Source organism: Typopeltis vanoorti, chromosome 5 (assembly GCF_054136105.1).
Source record: "Typopeltis vanoorti isolate ZY-2024b chromosome 5, IOZ_Tvanoo_1.0, whole genome shotgun sequence".
Taxonomy (NCBI): Eukaryota; Metazoa; Arthropoda; class Arachnida; order Uropygi; family Thelyphonidae; genus Typopeltis; species Typopeltis vanoorti.
In genome coordinates this window covers 4,932,494-4,951,908 of record NC_143553.1, presented here as the reverse complement: position 1 = coordinate 4,951,908, position 19,415 = coordinate 4,932,494, and the positions used below count along the sequence as shown (strand labels likewise).

Sequence of the window (19,415 nt, the reverse complement as noted above, 5' to 3'; positions counted from 1 at the left end):
TATCAGTTGTACGTAATATGATAATTGTTTTGACATATTCTGAATATCACGAAATTTTCATTTGATTATTTGGTTAACATTACCTCTGCTTTTTTTTTTTTTTTTTAATTTCAGGCGTATGCCTAAAATGCCATGTTTATGGATGCATGGATTTTAAATGTATTATCTCTTGAGAACCATTTCTTATATTAAAAGCCTCATGTCGTAACTGCAACACGGCGAACATCATAGTCATACAAATATTCCGTAACTGCCTTCTTCGCTAAAAATCGCCAAGTGCGTGCGTCAAAATGTGTTTCTCGCGCTCCCTGGATACACGTAAAGCAACACTCGAACAAGAATTGTAACAAACACGAAGCAAGTTTTGAAGTTAAGTATTTCTTAAGTTAACTTTCTTTAGTTACAGAATTCAAGAAGTCGGAAAAAACAAACAAGTTTTGTGTTTTAACACTTTTACCGTTCAAAGCCGTCATTTGCGTACGATGTTCTTCATTTTATTTTATTTATTTTATTCTTACCGCGGCAGCCAGTTATGTTGGTTAGCCGTGCTGTTACAGAATGTCAGTTGAAACCGGTTGTGCAATTGTCAGTGAATACTAACGTGTTTTCACATTTTCGCATCTTACGCTTATAAGTAGGCTCACACCGAACCATGAAACTCGATCCGAAGCAATGCAGTTGTTAACGGTATCCTCGTGGTGTCTGTAGATTGCGCGTGTTCTTCTGGCCGGTTTGCTTGTTTGGCGGGATGGAAAACCACAGTTTTCGGGAAGGGGGACCCTCCCATCTCCGTATGAGACCGGGTAACTCTCCTTCAATTGAAACAACCCCATAAAAATTCTTCGCATAGTAGACGGGATTCGAACCCAAGTCTTTCCAACCAAAATTGTCAAAACAGACTGAGCTACGAACTCGATTTTACAAAGTTCGATTCCTGAAATTTTGGATTTTTGAATAAAAAAAAAATTGAAGATTAAAAAAAAAATATTTGACTGTTCGGCGAAGTATTTAGATGAGAGGAGATGAAGACATGAATACAGTTGGTTGTAATGAAATACGAAAGAAGCAACTCCAACTATGAGGCCAGCGTGCTGTTAATTTCGTATATTATTCTGATCTATTTGAGAGGGGGGGGGGGAAGCTATTCCGCGGTCTATAACATTCACATTACTTAGAAGAGCAAACCACAGCGATGGTAAATGCATTCTTATTCTTCATCAGTCAAGAAACGACCTCAATGCGGAACTAACACATCAAAGGAAGTGGAGTCATCAAGAATCTAACTGGACAAACAGGCGCAAGCCAAGCACCTTCAAGATAATGCCAGGTGCTTTCCTGGGAGAGTATTCTTCTTCGGTTTGCTGTTCAGAAGACTGCAATGGTAAATAAACGTGCTATTTGCGCGTGCTTTCAACGTCAATCGTAAACCAAAGTGTGTGATAAAGACAACTGATTATGAACCCGTTAAATGACTTCTGAGCAGACGGACTGGAAACCATTGGAGCATCCGCCGTTGTCACTATAAGAATGCTTTGGAAGCGATTGTCTAAATAACATCATGACATAAAAAAGCGAATAAATGAATTAAATTATAAATTATGGGCGAATTTCAACTGGTGTGTTCTCTGGCTGGTTTACATACTAACAAAAGACTTCTGAAGGCACAATATAATATTACATAAGAATATAATTTACATTGTTAAATTTTTTTATCTATAGAATGTTTGGGAAAAGTTATCTAAATGACTGCATACAATATAAAAGCAATACATGGAAAACATTGTTAATTCTTGTCCCAGCTCACTCTTTTTTTAACCTACATTGAATTCAACAAAAGCGATGTCGAGAGGGCGTGGCGCAGCCAACATATTACAATAACTGTTTGAAATTCCATGTTCTTATTTAATTCTGTTTTTCAATTCGCTTTGTTCACATTCGTTACCTTTATTCTTGAAAATGTTCCATATTGGAATACAACAATAAGTTGTTTTTTTTATGTATTGTATTTTATTTTTAACAAGCCACCGAAACCGTTTTTTTAACATGCATGACCAACAAACAAGTTTAGGAAAGAGTAGGTTTGCAAGTTAATTCGCTCATGAAAAACCCAAGTGTCGTGCAGCAAGAAATCTGGTATCTCCGTATGAGACCAAATAAATTACCTTTCTGTGAACTGTCTTAGATATAATTTTCTCCTGGTGCTGTCGGACCCAATGAAAGTGTCACTATGGAACGGATCACCATCGGATCTGTGCGAATACTGCACACTTATTCAGAAACTTATTGCAGCTGATTTTCATGTCCAGTTAAGAAAATGTATAAGAGTGTCAGCTTATGGTTAATGAATTAATCTTTTCTTGGTACATCCATTGGACAAACATTAAAAAATGCTCTCCAATTCACTCTACGAAGAAATTTTATTGTTAACCAACTAGTGTAACAATTTCCACCCAAAATGTGACGTTCTTCTTAAAATAAATCGTTTTATTTCTTGTAGTAATAATACCAAAATCTGTCGAAACATTCCATTTTTCAATCTGTTTTACCGGCTAAAGAGAGAAGGGAACCTTTGCTATGATATTTAAATGAGAGAGAGAGATCCCATAAATCAGAGCAAGCTACGCTCTTCTTTTTTCCCCATCTGAGCAATGATTCAATCTCTCCATCTTTACGTGGATTTCCATCTAATGCCTGTACGCACCGTTGTTTACATTACGTTGATTGGATTTTCCCTTTATGCGAAAACTTCAAAAATGTTTGTCGAAATGAACACTGACGACGCATTTTATTGCTTTATACACAAGCGAAGTGTGTTAAGTTGCCATTCTAACAAGATAATCAAATATCTCTTTCTTGAGCATACCTTACTGTCAATCAAAATGCAAGCTTACCTCACGAGGAAAAAAAAAATCATTATTTGCCGAAAACGAAGAAAAACAAATATTAAGGGTTTAGACATTATAAATAACGAAGGATTACGAAATATCAGAAACATTTCAAGAGAGTGTCGATAAAAGAAAAAAAAGAAAAAAAAGATGAGCAGCGTATTTAAATAAATCTGATTTCACTTTCGTTCCCTTTTTTTTTAACATCATCTATAAAATATTCTGCGCAGTATTTGCAATAAAAGAAAGTATAAACAAACTTTAGACTGATTTCAACCAAGAAACAGCTTACTTGCTGTTTTAAATATTTCTCAAAGTAATAAAACGTAATTTTATTTACGCAGCGTTCCCCCGGGGTGCAGATTTAGTAACTAATCATTTTCTCTCGAGGTAAGAAAAACGAATCTTCTTTTCTTCTAATTACAGTTGAAGATTAAAAGTTGGGCGGATGCATTTATATCACTTTTAAAATTCTCTAAATAAACTGAAACCAGATTTTTTCCCTTATATATAATGAGATTTTTTTTTAATAAAATGACTGTTCGCTAGCATATACTTTGTTAAACTGCCATTTATTCGGGCTAATAACACTCGCATTTATTACCTTTTCCGATTAAGTTTTAATATCACGATTCGATGATTACAAATCGAAATAAATTCATTTATTGGCTGTTTATTTTTGGAAACTAGGAAACCAATTATTAAGCATATATAAGTAAATCTGTCATTATTCACAGTGCCGACGTGTGTTGTTCGCGTAATCCTGAGATGAAACTGTCTACTAAAAAACAGGTTTTGTTCTAATGTCCTTTAAGAGGATCAGACGGCAAAACAAAAAGCATCAAACCTACTTATAAAAACGGGAATAAATTATAATGTTACGTTTGAGACTGCTCGGCTGCCTTTAAAACGGCATAATAAAATATTCACTACGAGCTGTTTGCGAAACAAACAGGATTATATTTAAATGGCCAGCAGGTAAATAAAAAGCAGCAATACTTGAAATACAGCGCTGACGTCAAACAGCAAAAAACGAAAGAAACACAGCGCGGCAATTAATTAGGGGGAAATATAGAAATAAATTCGGATACGTTTGCTCGAACAGACAACCATCACCCTTCGTTCTCGAAGACTGTCTATTAAGATAATTACGCCGTTATAAGGCAACGCTAGAGTTTGTTCTTTAAATGTTAAGCGTTAGCATCTCTATTTCGAGGGAACTCCCCCCCCCCGTTGTATCTTAATATTTCTCGACCGATCAATTCTGTTACGTAGGGAAAAAAATTAATTTTATAATTATCAACTTGAAAACTGATCAGTTAAACAACTGCGAAGAACTTTTTTGCGATGCCAAATGCTTATTCTCTTAAAGGGTACAACTGTTTTCAAATATAGAAGGATGACGTTTGAATATCAGTGAACGCTCTTCCGTTTCTTCATGGAAACAGAGCTCTGGATGTAATTAGGCCTCGAAGAAGAAAGACTGCAATATTATTCTGCTGCATTACATTTATTAACATTAAAAGCCATTAAAAGCGATCTCATTGTTTAAATTAAAACGAAACAGAGAAAAAAAATTTTTTTTTACAGAGTATATTCGAGAAAACTGTAGTAGCTTTATTACTATATATTTGAGGATAAAAAACGCATTTCTGACATCTTATGAAAATCTGACAGGTTAGGGTTTAATTTTTTTGTTTGAAAAATTCATGAGATATCATGGACGATTTTATAAGCTCTTTAAAAAAGTATTATCAAGCAATAATTAACAGAGTCATAATTATTGTATTTGTGGACGATTACACTGATACACAGCGCACCTACAATTATTATCAGACATTTTTGAAGTAAAGGAAAGTTTATGGGTTGTAATTTGTGTAGAATCTCAAGTGTCATCATTTGAAGTAACTACGGGATTCTTAAAGGGATCCAGAAATTCCCAATGTTGGTTTAGATTTGGACATCTCTGTCCATTATTTTGTACATTTTATATATATATTTTAATTATACATCCATTCGGAATGTTTCATCCCGAGAACACATGAAATGCACACACAAAACTATTTCTTTATCCAAAAATGATGGTTATGAAAGCCAATCTGATGGTCCAAAGGGACTGTAAATACCTCGGATTATTTATTATTATGATAAAATTCGAAACTACTCTGCCCCAAAATTAAACATGACACCTTTTGTGTCCCCTACGCACATTTAATGCGGAATAGTTCTCAGATTCGTTTTACGCCATACGGAATGCTTTTCAGGCACAGTTGAATCTACCTGAAGGAAAATGGACTTTCTTCACTAAACTGCATGTCTTCGACCACTGACTGTAATTTTTTTGCTTTCCAGATCGGTCCAACCATTTTAAATGATTATTTATATGCATTTTAGCTAAGTATAACATCCTGCAATAGCAGCTCCTCAGACAAGTGTACTTTTATACAGTTTTTTTTCCATTGCCTTCCCCCCCCCACACACACACACAAGCAGAATCCTCTCCATTCTCTTGATAGTTCCGTTGATATAGGAACGCAATCTTTTCTGCACAACCGAGTGAAATAACTTCTTCCAGGAAAGTGAAATCCTAGTGCGACTATTTCTAGACCTTCCCCGTGTTGATTCTTTTAAAATCGATTTAAGAACCTTGATACAGTTGATTCGGAGCATCCCAAACATTTAGGGATTCTTATATTAGTGTTGCGTCTTTTTTTTTTTTTTTTGAGTTGCAATTGTTCTGTAATTTAAATGTGTTTTATCCCATCTAATTCCTTGTGCTAAATTACAAAGCATGTTGATCAAAGCAAATCGTGCGTTTGATCGGCATCGATAAGGGATGAAAATGTAGCAAGTAATCTACAGAATTAGTAAAAGAAAAGCCTGCATTACGTTATATAATAATCTTTAGAACGTACAAATATGTTGTATTGTGATCGAATCTTAAATATCCCACAACTTGACCACCAAAACTGGTGCCTTATCATGTTTTTTCACAGGCAAGGCAAATATTTCACAGCAGTAATTATATAAATCACATGTGAACTGGTTTGTTCAAGGAGCGGCAATTTTGCTCACACGTAAACCAGAGCTTAAGTTTAGATTAATTAATTCATAGATCTTATGAATTAATTAACATATAACTCCTACTAGTGAGCATTTTCTAGTATTACAAAAGATGTGTGTGTCGAAGGAAAATCAAGAATTTCTAAACTACATTCACATTTAAAATTTGGTGTACGAAGAGTTTAGATGAGTCTGTAATTGATTCGCTAACGTTTTTTTTTTTTGTTAATCCCACTCATTAAAATGTTCGAAACTTCGATCAAACAGTGCCTTGAGCGAGGTATGGATGAAATAATTTCGAATCCTACTCTACAGATCAAACAACAGCTTTGGAATATTTTTTGTTGAAAGAGAGAGAGCATTGTACATACGTGATAGCATCGTCTTAAAGAAGTTCTTAAAAAGTGCGTTATTTATTCCTGATTTTTTCGCATATTCAACCAACAATGACCTGTTTGCATTCTTAACATTTTGCCATTACAGAAACTTTATAATGTTTATTAATTGTATAGTATATTATATGCAAGAATTAACATCGTAAATTTTTCTGTATATAATGTCAACTTTGGTTTACGTTGTGACTGGAACTTGCTGGCAGTTCCAAAGGCAAACAAAAATTTTTACAAATCATTTGAATACTGCTTTTTTTACGTGTGATTCCCACCCACGAAGGTTATTATAAACCTATAATACATTTTGTACCGTAGGTGGGCTAAGGATTTATTTTGCCATTTTTTCAATTTTATATTTTCATTTTTATTCATTTCCAACCTGAAGACAATCACAAACATCCACTTAGCAACAAGCAGCTACAATAAACTGCCTAGGGAATTAAAGTTTGTAACATCAGGTTACACTTTTACAAAAAGATGAGAGACAAGATTCAGGAAACTAAATAATGTTGACGTTTATTTTAAACGTATATTATAGAAACTTACTCTAAATGTGTTATATCTCAAATATTTTCTGTATGGATTCTTGTGCCTCGTAGAGAGAGAGAGGCTTTTAATTTCTTAGTGATGTATCGCCTACATTTGCATTTTTATAGTAACCTGTATGGTCACGGTGGTTACACACATTGTACAGTTCTTTCTAATCTATTTCCTTTTTCTGTTCTTCATTCCTGCCTTTTCTTTAACTGTCAATCTCTATATTTCCACGTGTAAAATAATTCTAGGATATTTTTCATAACATAAGTAGTATTACTTTTTACTATCTGCTATTCACCTGTATTATTCAAATACTTGTTGAATCATAATTGTATTTAAATAAACAAATAAATAAATAAAAACAGCCAATCAGGCAGTAATGAGTTAGGATGAGAACAGCGACAGGAAGGGAGATATTGAGAGGCAGTCGCCATAGTCAAATAGAAATACCCTCTTATCCGTATGTAGTAGTAGTTCTGAGAAATTAAAAAAAAAAAAAAACCAAAGAGGGCTGGTACATCAGTGATTTATCTTTCCTATCTTGTGCTGCACAGTGGACGTTATTTGCTAAAATGTTTTCTTTGCTAGCTGAAAAAAAAAAAAATCATTTGCGATAGCTCATATTGTTATTGCTGGGGAGATTACTAAGAATTTACAACACGTGATCAAAGAATTTTTTTTTCTAAATTATTCCTTGTATTTTTTATATTACAATAATTTATATTTATTGATAGTGCGATTAAAAGTTAAATGCTTCAACTTGGGGATGATATCAATGTTGGTAGATTAATTAATATGAAATGAGGATGAAGAGGTATTCCTTGAGTGGACTACTTAAATGGACTACTCGTTGGTCAAATGGCATTTAAGAGCTTAAAATGGAAATCCTCAAGTAAGGAGCAAAAATCTAAGGACCCCTATTGTCTGGATCAGGATAAACTCAGAACAGGGGATGATCAAAAGGACCTAAGAATAATAGTGAAGTCCAATAAGCAATTTTCTAAAGAATGTATTAAAGGTAGCCAGGACTGTCAACTGAGTTCCTTCACCAAAATGCAGAAAGTTTGCTAGTAGACAAGAAGGGATGTAATTATTTCCCTAAACAAAGTAATAGTTTGGTCTCATTTAGAGTCTTATATTCAAGTATGGACCACTGTCTTAGATGAGATATGGGTATACTGAAGAAGACAGATGAAAGCGACCAGATTGGTATCGTCAATGAAGAGTTACTCGTATTTCTTTAATGTAACTGCCACCCACTGAAGGTTATAAACCAATACTAAATTAGTGAGCGTGGGTGAGAAGATATATTCTTCAATAATTCGGCCTCCAGTAAGCGAATGGATGATCTCTGACAGAGCAATGAAATTTATCTTCCCTTCAGGACAATTACACACCCACGTCCAGTGCGGGATTCGAATCCACAGCTGGTTGGAAATCCTGAAAGAATAATTAGCGTGAGTGTCATTTCTTGTGCTTTGCGTACTTGGGTGTAATACTTGTAGTTTTATGGCAAATCGCTGTTTTGTTTACTGAGACTAGAGCTTTTGGAGAAAAGTTATTACTTTCTCATGTATATTTACTACTAACTGTATGAGATCATTAGAAGTATTCTGTTTGTGTTCTGATGTTGATGATATAAAATCTCTACTTCCTTGAGTCGGGTGTCCTATTAATATTCTTTCGGTAAGCACATCTGATCACATTGTCCTTCATGATTCATCGTTTTCTCACGTAAGAAAATTAGTTTCTGGAAGCTGATGCAATGTCAGATCAGCGGCATTATCACTTCCCTTCCTCCCCCCTAATATGCTGAACAGGGAGATCAAAGAAACATTTCGTCGATGTGTGCCCGGAGGAGGACAAAGCTTCCTTGGTTCATTAAGGAAACTGGCATTAAGCCCTCTCTTCCGGACAAGGGGGTCTTAGTGAAGCACTGACCATCTGGTCCAGCTAACGCGGCATAAAAAGGCAGTTAACGCGCAAAACGGTATCCTCTTGCTCCACGTGCTCACTTCTCTCTCTCTCTCGCGCGCGCATTCATAGCTGGCATGAAGTGGTCAGCGAGCAGGAAGATGACCACAGATGTGTGCGTGTGTGTGTCGAAACTGAAGTGGTCATTCAACTAATCCTCTGGCTTGGAGAAGGCGACCTGTCGTGGAGCGGTGACCCATAAAAGGAGAGTTTACGGCTAGTCACGGTCAGATTTTGGTCATTATTTCGACGGGCATAATGCAACAAACAGAACACTTCCTCTGCCTCCCGGACCACGTTTGCATCCGCAATTCATCATGAGGATTATCTGCGCTTATAACAGTTGCAGCATGCTAGTTTGTGCAGGGTTATATGCAGCAGACCAGTCGCTAATATTTCTAAACCGGCGGTCTGCTGTCCAAACAAATGGTTAATTAGCATTTCGGAAATAAAATGGAGATTAAACTGTCTTCATATTAAGACCTTTCCGAGATAAAAATCTGAAGAACTTAAAGCAAATACGCGAGCCCCTCGCGACTGAGTGGCAGGTATTGCTCTCTGCAAGGCCTCCGTACAACGTAAGTTAATATTTTCAAAGAACGCGACAGAAATATATATCTCTTTATGTGTGTCAGTTGCGCCACAAAATGCATTAGATAAAATATCAGCACATTCACTTTCCACTGCTGGAGACATTACTAGAAAAAGTCGCCATTCGAGTGAATAGGACGACGCAGTTATTGCCGAATTCCACAGCTCTCTGCGAGGATCTTGTTTATGTCATTCCTTTAGAATCAATTTCGATTTTATCTGAGTAAACAATATTTTAACTGTAATACTTGACTCGAAACTGAGTTATGTAGCAGAATTCGAGTTTTTGCATTTATTCAGTTGTTGATATTGAGCTTGAAAGGCGTTTTCGTGTTTCTCCCCTCCCCCCCCCCCCCAACATGCATTTAAATATCGCCAAGAAAACAAATATCACTTGTTGAAACTGTCCCAGTTTTAACTCGCACGCTCCTTTTAATATCATCTCGCGGGGAGCGAACCTTCTTTTTTTCATGCGTCATAGATATTCAATAGAAAGCGTGCTGATATCGCTCGCGATAAATTGAGAAACGGAATTTGACATGCAAATAGTTCCGTGTCGAGTAATAAAAATTATCATAGAGTCAATTCTTCCTTTAACTTAATGCGTTGACTATTCTCAATTTTAAATTATTACGGAGAATCTTTTGAAGTTCGTCGCTCGAGTGAGTCTTCTTCAATATCAAAGCGCAAAACAACACGTGGTGGGTATTAGTAATCACTCTCCGTGACTGTTCCGAAGCCTTCTCCGTTCTACCCCCCCCCCCCCTCGGCGTTCAAAAGAGGAAGGTGTGTAACTGCTTCGGACGGTCGAAGTGAGACTATCAAAACGGTGCGTTAATTTATCGCCACAAGGAGACGATGTTGCACAGAAATTGCACTCAAGGGGGTGTTTGAACGTGGCTGTAATGGACAAATAGCTCCAAAAATTCTCATCCCATATCTCAGTCATAAGTGCACACCTAATTGGTACAGGACACAGAAATGTCCTATGCACAAGTGGGGTTCGCCCTCTTTCAAGAGAATGGAATTGTGGAGGTATTCGTGACCACCTGTGACCTACAACTACTTATGGGGCTGGAGGAAAGGGAGTATTAGGCGACAGTTGATAGACGGAGATAAACACTCGTGTCGAAGGCAGATTCCGCAGGGCTTTAAAAATCCGGATGTAGCTAACTGTGGCCTGCGCGCAGTACTGATATATTCTTAAAAAAAAGTCTACGATGGGATATGAAGGAATGGTGTCCTCTGGGTTATTAAAATCTATACTCGGTCAGTCTTTTATAAAGAATGGATGTTGAAGGCTACACGATCTCTCACGGATTTGAGTAATCAGAAAGTTTAGTACTTACGAAGGTGGGCGCTTTAGAAAATCGTGTATTATTAATGGGTTTTCAATGATGCAATACCCATTCCTACGGCATTATTCAAACGAGCAGCCTTTCGATTGAAATCAGCGTTTTTTTTTTAATTAAGCACTTTAGTTTTCAAGCCAGCTCGAACAGAAACCAAACCCTTTGTCTTCTTTTTACCACGCTCGCAATATTAGCACTGGTAAGGCTACGCCACTTACTAGTTGCGTTTGTATTACGCTCGTAATACAAATGCTACTAGTAATACCAACTGCTCGACTTTGCCATTCAGTGGGGAAATCTCTCTGCTGTCTCTTTGAATAGCTGATAATCGATGAAACAGCTCTAAGCTTGATGATGCAGAAACCCGCTAGCATCAGAAGAGCTATTTCTTCGTGCTCATTGGCAAGTACTATGTCGTCACTTGTACCATATGTCGCAAATCTGGTAAAAGGTTTGCATTTCCCAGTCTGCTTTTTTAATCGCAATAATTGAGGTATACACGAATGATTAATGCAGTGAATTATTTTAGCACGTCTACAAATAATACGACGCGCAGTCATGCTTCTTCTAATCGGCCAAATAAAAATTACCCCCAGTAATCCTCTGCCCCACGCTTTTGAATTTTTAAGCAGCATAGGACCCGAGATTTTGAAAATTTTCATGTTTTGAAAGAAAGTGACAGAGTAATGGATAAAGACTGACTCTTCCTAAATGGAGCATGTGTATGACGTAGTGGTGTGGCTGAGCACTCCCAAAGAGGAATTTTCAACTAATTAACATTAACGCTATTTAGGCAATGCGAAACAAATTTGAAATAAATCAAAAGATTTTCGGCAGGTTTCTGAGCAATGCCAAGAATCTAAAAAGCAGAAAGAAAATTGCAAAGTCCTTAAGAAGGAGACATCCTTCGGATGCAGAAAGTAAATCAAATTCGAAATACAAAGCTAATAAATAATTTTGGCTTCTGCAGTCGTTTTGAATGACGTTTCAAAGCTATCCGTTAACGTGGCTTTTTCTTCTTAATTATAGAACCAAATGAAGACGCGCGTAGTTAAAAATGCTTTGCAAAGCAGATTAATAATACACACAACTAAATAAGCTCAATGTGGGAGAAATATCCACAGATATTTAATATAGTGTACTACGTGTTAAACCATCTGACGTGGCTTTATTAAGAGAAAACAGGAAGTATGGCTAAGCTTAGTGCAAACAGCTTTACATCACTTTGGATAAGCAGCACTGGCAGTACTAAAACTTGAAATAGCGCTATCACTTGGGAAATATTAACTAACTCCAGAGCGGAAATGTAACAGGAAGTGAAATATATACCTCACTGTTAGCGCAAAATGAACTTCGAAATGCTGTTTGGACAACCGAACGGTAGTAATTCATGACGCATAATTGTAATATTCCCACCAGAAATTTTTCGCCTGCTACTAAATATTACCGTAATATTTTATATTTATGAAAGCGACAGCGTGCAAATGAAAGTGAGAATTTAGACTTATTGTAACATTATAATGGCAAACGTTAAGATGGTCAAAAAAGAAAGAAAAAGAAAACGAAGTTGAAAAAGCATATAAAATTCTTATTCTATGTATTTAATTAAATTAATTATCAAAGAGCAATATAATGCTACGCTTAAATAAATAAATATACTACTATAAATATATACCAGTAAAAGTTATTTAAATTCAGCTGAGCAAATAAAAAGTAACAAAAATTCAGTTTTCAATTTCTCTCTCTTTTCTTAATTATTTTAATGGCGATTGTTTTTTTATCATTCTAAATAATCTCTAGTGTTAATCATTTGGATTTCAAACCAAGAATCCGTTAAGTGAATTCCTTTCCGAGTCTGATCTTCTATGGATTACGGTTTTTTTAAACTAATTTTACGCAATGCGATTTCCCTTCCCACTTTATTAAACAGAACTGCTTACAAAACCCCTCAAAACGAAAGAGAGGATGTGCGCGGAGTATTTTGAAATACTTCCCCATTTTTTTTATTACACGCAGGATTGAACAAACTTAAGGATAGTTGGCGAACTGGATTCGTTACGGTGTTTTAATAATCTCAGAAGAAATACGCGCCAGAAATTATCTGTAGCAACATTTTTATCCAAAATCAGAAGATCTTCCCGTTAAGACAGTCACGATTAGCAGAATGCTCGGAGTGCGCCCTGACAACCCATTTTACCATCAGCGTTGCTTCCAAGATTATATGTTATCGGACCTGTTGGTTGAGGAAAACCCGAGCGACAGGAGGAAGAAGTATCACCCTTTAAGGGCCCACTAACTCAATAATGAACAAAGGACAGAAAGGACCTCCCAACGCGAATTTTATCCAAGTATACTTCATGTTAAGTTCGACGTGCTAAGCGACTGGATGTGTTTAGAATCCGAATCTTTTCTTAGCAACGCAACCGCATTAAAAACTTAAATCATTAGTTACAGGTCAACAAAACGAAACAAAAAAATATTGAACGAAATAGGATTAAATTTTTTTGTAAAGAATGCAGTAGCAGCACCTTGTGAATTTAGCAAAAATCAGATATTAGATCCACGTTTTTATACCAAGCCAAACTTTTATGTCAAGCCTTTCGTTGGTCCGGCATTTGTTTTTGGATGCATTGCTGCAATTAAAAGAAGCGACTTGCTTATATTCCGTATTCTGAAGAATTGTGGAGGGGTATTTACAGAAGTTAAAACGCTTTCTTCGAACTGTCTTATTAAAAAATCACGACTTCTCTTAAGTATTGAAAGTAATCAAGTGGTAATATTATTAATTAGCATTAATCAAAAATCGTTCTGATTTCTTCTAACCAATCAGGAAAGGGTTAATTTAGCAAGTATCTTAGTCGCAGGGAGAACTCCCTTTTTGGTATAGCATTTTTCTATTTTTCCTGCTAGGAATATTTAGTAATAGCAGAAAAATAAGAAATCACGATTTATTCAATATTCAGGCAGTCAAAAGAAATATGATTCATTAAGCGATTTGCGAGTTCCATCTAATTTTCCATACTGTTCTCAACGCAGTGGTTTATGAATTAAACAGAAAACAGATTTATTAGTTGGTCGAAATACCAAGTTAGGTGTTGAAAAGCATCCGTATAGCTATTTCGACAGGACTTGGCATTGGTTTTTAATATTCGGGTAATAATACGCATATTTAAAGGGGGCAGAGAATCTAGCCTTCACATTATGCATTCCCTTCAAATAAAAGCAAAACATCATTATTAACAATAAGCGTGTTATCCTGGTCAATGTTGTTACTATCCTTTCGTACTTTTAGGACGATGGCAGCATCCTTGTGCTGTTGAGGATACGCGGAAGATGTCCAAGTCATTTCTCCGATGCTTTCGAACATTCCCATTAGTTATCCTGTTTCAGTGGAGAGAGAGAGAGATCTTATCCATTACGGATGTCAGGATTTCATTACACCTTTGAAATTATCGTAGCTATAAGCTACTGCAAGTATCGTAAACAAGATTTCGCTCGATTTGTAGGCGATAATGGCAACCCTCAAAATAGGATGAAATTACATAGGATAACGTTAAATATTGCATATTTTTACCTTGTGCTTCCCCCCCCCCCCGTCTCATTTCTGTTAAATACCCTCTTGTGCTCTTTGTGCTCATAAATCTTTCAGCTCTACAACAACACGAAAGTGTTAAAGCGAGGCCCTGGGCGGAACAAAGAGTGCCACACTAAAAAGACAGTCGCAAGTCAGGAGCTCTTCTAACTTAATCTCGTTATTCAATTAGTTTTAGAGCCAGTTATGTTCTATGTTCTGCTTAAATATTCTGGAGCATCCAAAAAAGGAAAGCGCTGAAAATTCAAGCGCACATAAAGCAGAAGAAGAAGATGCAGCTTGATGCCAAGCTTGTTTATATTCCAGATTGTAGAATAAATTTATTTTAAAATTAAGACATCCTTGTCAGGTCCTCTCGCTAATTTACTGATGTCAGAGTATAGAGAAAGAAGATGTCGTTTTGCCTATTCTTTCAATCAAATAAATGTTGTTAGATCGAGCTAAGGAGTTTAAGAAAGAAAGAAAGAAAGCAAAAAATAATTGCGAGAACGTGTAAATAAATGAATGACTAATCGTTTTTATTATTAAAACATACTTTCAGTGGGTCCTATTAAAAACAGAAATTTAGCCAACTGACCTCTCTTTCAATTCACATTTCAGAGTTTTTTTAAGAAAATTAGAAACTGATTTTTTATTTGTCTACTTTTTGAAGGCGATCTCTAAAAAAGTATTAAATTCGAAAATAAACGGAATTTTCCCCACAAACAAATCGCGTTGGGTATTTTATTGTTCCCCTAAGAATCATCATCGCCAAACATTAGCTAGAGGAGCGTAGCCGTCTAGAGCATATTTAAATATTCTCCAGGGTCCAACCTGCCACGAACCTTTTGCGTGCTGTGACAAAAGTGTGCTCAATTTTGTGACGCACGTGAATGAGCCAATGCTGCAGGTGACTTTCCGGAATCACTCATTAATAGCTTGCATCCGACTGCCTGTTTCCGTTTACTGGTTTTGGATATGTTTTATCGCCAACGTGTTTCCTTTGGTTTTTTGAACAAATTAAACACCTTTGATTATTTCGTGCTTCACCCGTGGAATACTTCACGGAATGAAATAGACTCTTACGATGACCCAAACACTCTCCTCTTAACTATAATAGATGCTCTCAGAAAGCAAGTTTCGGTACCCGATTCTGGACGAGTAACTGATGTGTCACGAATATACCCGCAAGCTATGGAATGAAAGAGAACCTCGTTTGTAATGAAATTAAACTAATAAGTGAAAACGATGTAGAAGAAGGAACACACACAAACGTTTTTTAGGTGGAATGCATGTAAAATAACCGATTATAACAGAACAGAAGAGCTAGCAAGAACTTTAAATTCTGCTTGTAGTCAATTTAGCTAAGACAGAATGAACTTGGTGTGGGTGGATGGGAAAGATGGGAATTATATTTCGTAAAGCTACTCACCATTGGCGTACAAGAGCTGCAGTCTGTAGTGGATGCCATTATTCGTTTTTTGTCCTTCGCTTTCCTGTGAAAATAAATAAAGGATTACTTATAACTAACGAATGACTTCTTAATACATTTCTCAACTATTATCAGCACTTATTTAACAGTATTTTCACGTAAATAAAACGAAATATGTTTCATCAAGAATTGCAATCTGTACTTATTTTCTAGAAATTAGACCACCTTACGATGTCAGGCATGTAAGGAAAGCTGTAAAAAAAGATTCGCTTTGTCGGGTGGAATTAGGCAACATCTTCTGTGTAACTAAATCATATCTTATCCGTTCCACTATTCTACTGGTGCTTTCTCGTTTACTTCCGCTGCAAAGGTATTAATACTGGCATCTATTAGCGGAGGAAGGTAGCTACAGTTGCACGAACAAGGACACTTCTGACAGGTTTCGCAGAGCAAACAGCCATACTACTTTACAGGCTATTGAGAAGGATGCCACTTTCAGGGATCGATCTTACATGACCCTCCAAGTTTCGATGACCTACTAAGGGCTTAAGTAAGAATAGTTTAACCATAACATTAGCACTGACCACACACTTCCAAAATAAGAAAACACGTTTTATTTTCTCAGGGGGCCCTCCGGTTGAGTGGAATTTAGGTTTTGTTAGTGATTAGTTGTGAACATGCTTTAGCGGAGGAAGGCAGCTGCGAAGGATATTCGCATTTTCAAAATTTGGGTACATAATTCCCACTATTCAGACTAGAAAGATTCTCATTTTCTTGTTGTCCTCCTGGTTGCTGATTGTAAAAGTCAGGTTAACTCGTTCTATAAGGGTCAAAGGGCTTTATTCAAGAAAAATCTAGTTTTAGTGCCGGTATTCATATTGAAAACACGCGCAATTCAATCCAAGGGCTAGGATTTAGAATGCTTTGGAGATATTATTTTTTAAAGCAAACGATTGAAATCGTGGGAGTTTTCATCCGCTCTTCAACTACATATGTTACCAGAATGGAGTAGCTCAAAAGATGATAATCAATGCGAAGAAGAGCCTTGAAATCACGAATAAAAAGAATGGCCTTTCAAATAAACCGATGCTTTCTAGGTTACAACATCCCTTCTTAGATCCGAAACCAGAAAAACGTACTAAATCATATAATTCAATGTTCACTGAGACAATCCACTCCTGTGAGGAAATTCTTTGTCCTTAAAAAGATGAAAAGCAAGAAATATTTAAATCTTCTTGGAATAAATGGCAAAATGATAATTTAGACTTTCATAATGAAAACTATTTTTTCATTAAACATGTCTGCCAGTGTTTCCATCTTAAAAGTAACAGAAACGAAATAAATGGATTAATATTCTAGCCCATATAAGCATTTTCAAGTATTCGTTTTCATCATCGGCGATACCAAGTCAAGTGCAAACAGACGATTAGAAAGATTTTGCTTCTGAAGCGCATCTCATGCATACATAAAGTATGCATCTAACTTTTGTACTCCACCTCAAGTAAATTGGATCCATTTTTGTGTATTTAACTTGACTATTAATAAATAATCATTATATTATTAAAATTAGAAATATTATTACAATCAGAAGTGTTACATTTTTGTTAGGCTGCAATAATTTAAAAGCTCAAACCGAAGGGAAAACTGCTACACTCAAAGTAAATTCTTTGAAAATGAAATGATTTTATTCCATCATCAGAGAATCATTTTATTTAATGTTGTTTTGTGTTTTTTTTAAAGTGTTGGATAATCACATGTGTAACATTAAAGCAAAAGCTCCTTCAGGTTGCAATAGGCGCATAAAGTCACAGATGGTAATAAAAATCATCATCATTATATAACGAAAGAAGTGTCACATGCTAATAAAAAGAGAAAACGTTTCAACATACAAAGTTAATTTGGAACAGTTGAAACAAAGATTAGTTTAATACTATTTAAATTTTACACACAAGACTGAATTCTTGAATACACCCAGTCTACTCGAACTCATTACCTAAGCCTAATAATAATAATAATTCTTTTGCACAGATGTTCCTCATATCTGTGGAAAACATTCTTTGATCATTTATTCTGTTTGTTTGGGTTGCTAAAGGTAGTGCATTAAATATTTTTAGCGCCAAGTAAGTAAGTATAATGTTTATGTATCGCTTCTTTACGTGATTTTTTTATGTCCTGATATCTACTAAGGAAAGCATCTTGTTTGTTATTTACATGCTCATCATCATTGTGGTTATGAGTAAATGTACGTATAAATATGCAAGGCGTAATATGCTTAATACGATGTATTTATTGCATTTAGCAATATTCTTGGATTCCCCTCTAACTTAGAATTCCATACTGTAATGGGGTTTGAATCCATGCAGAATTAATATTTTTAACATTTTTAAGTTTAAGAATGTATTTAAATAATAAATTCTGCTTAACATAACCCTTTATTCATTTTTGTACATCTTTATGTGGGTATTTCCAACTTAAATTCCAACTCATTTTAATCCTTAAATTTTTCTATTTCCATACAAATGCAATTTGAATTTCCTCTAAAACTCCAATCATGTTAGAATAATTCTATGGGGAAGTTCCTATGTTATATTTCGCAATTAAAATTAGATATTTTGTTTCTTTGACACAATTACAGGGTGTTCGGGATAAATTTGACAGTTTCGTAAGGAAAAAGAAAATCTTCTTTGTATCTATTAAATTTAATGAATTGACAAAAAAACATTACAGACAGAGTTAATTACAATACTATCAACAAGATTTACTCAAAATAACCACCATTAGCATCGATCACAGCTTCAATTCTGCTTCGGAACCTCCAACAAGCTGATGCTACAGTCTCCCTGGGAAGGGCCGCAAAAACTGTTTTAATTTTATCCATTAACTGGGCTTTTGTATTACTGGAAGTGCGATTGGTGTCTTTTTCAACTGCGCCCCATACAAAATAATCCATGGGGTTAAGGTCTGGGGAGTTTGGAGGCCAAACATTTGGACTGGTGAAGTCGTAGAAATTTTCAGACAACCATTTTTGACTTTTCCCAGAGGTGTGGCAAGGGGCCGAATCCTGCTGCCATACATACGGCCTACCATTGGCTACCCTTGTTATCCAGGGCTTGACTACAGTTAGCAACTCCACGAACAAAGCCCGAATTCCAATGCCAGGGTTCTTCAACACCTGTTCCTGCAGATTTGCGAGGAATTCTGCTGTACGAACGCAATCAGATCGTCTGCTAGGGATCTTTCTTCTTGCTACATCCTCGTAGTCACCATTGCAAGTCTCTAGTTCATGCCTGATTGTTTTTACTGTATTCAGGGAGCATTGGGCAGCAGTCGTAATATCCTTATTTTGATGGCGGGCACGAATCATCATGATACAAGTTATTCTCTTCCATGATTCAGGTGGGTTCCAGCTATCCATCCTTTCTGACATCTTGTATATGAATGAAGAAGGGTCCAAACTTTTAAATGAAGAGAAGTGTGTGTTAATACATGTAACTTACGGAAAAATATAATTAATTATAAATATGTCAAATTTATCCCGAACACCCTGTAGATTAATTTATTTAAGTGAAACCAATTTTATACTTTTAGAAGAGCAACATTCAGCATGGTTTGCAATTT

At 35.9% G+C, this 19,415-nt stretch overlaps 1 protein-coding gene across 1 annotated transcript in view; it reads right to left on the bottom strand.

Moving 5' to 3' along the window:
* The window catches only part of kn (EBF transcription factor knot), a 302,267-nt gene that overhangs the window by 241,395 nt on the left and 41,457 nt on the right, over positions 1–19,415 (bottom strand). The window contains exon 3 of the mRNA XM_090392953.1: positions 15,798–15,861. Within this exon, the coding sequence (XP_090249079.1) occupies positions 15,798–15,861 (64 nt within the window). The remainder of the gene's footprint in view (positions 1–15,797; positions 15,862–19,415) is intronic.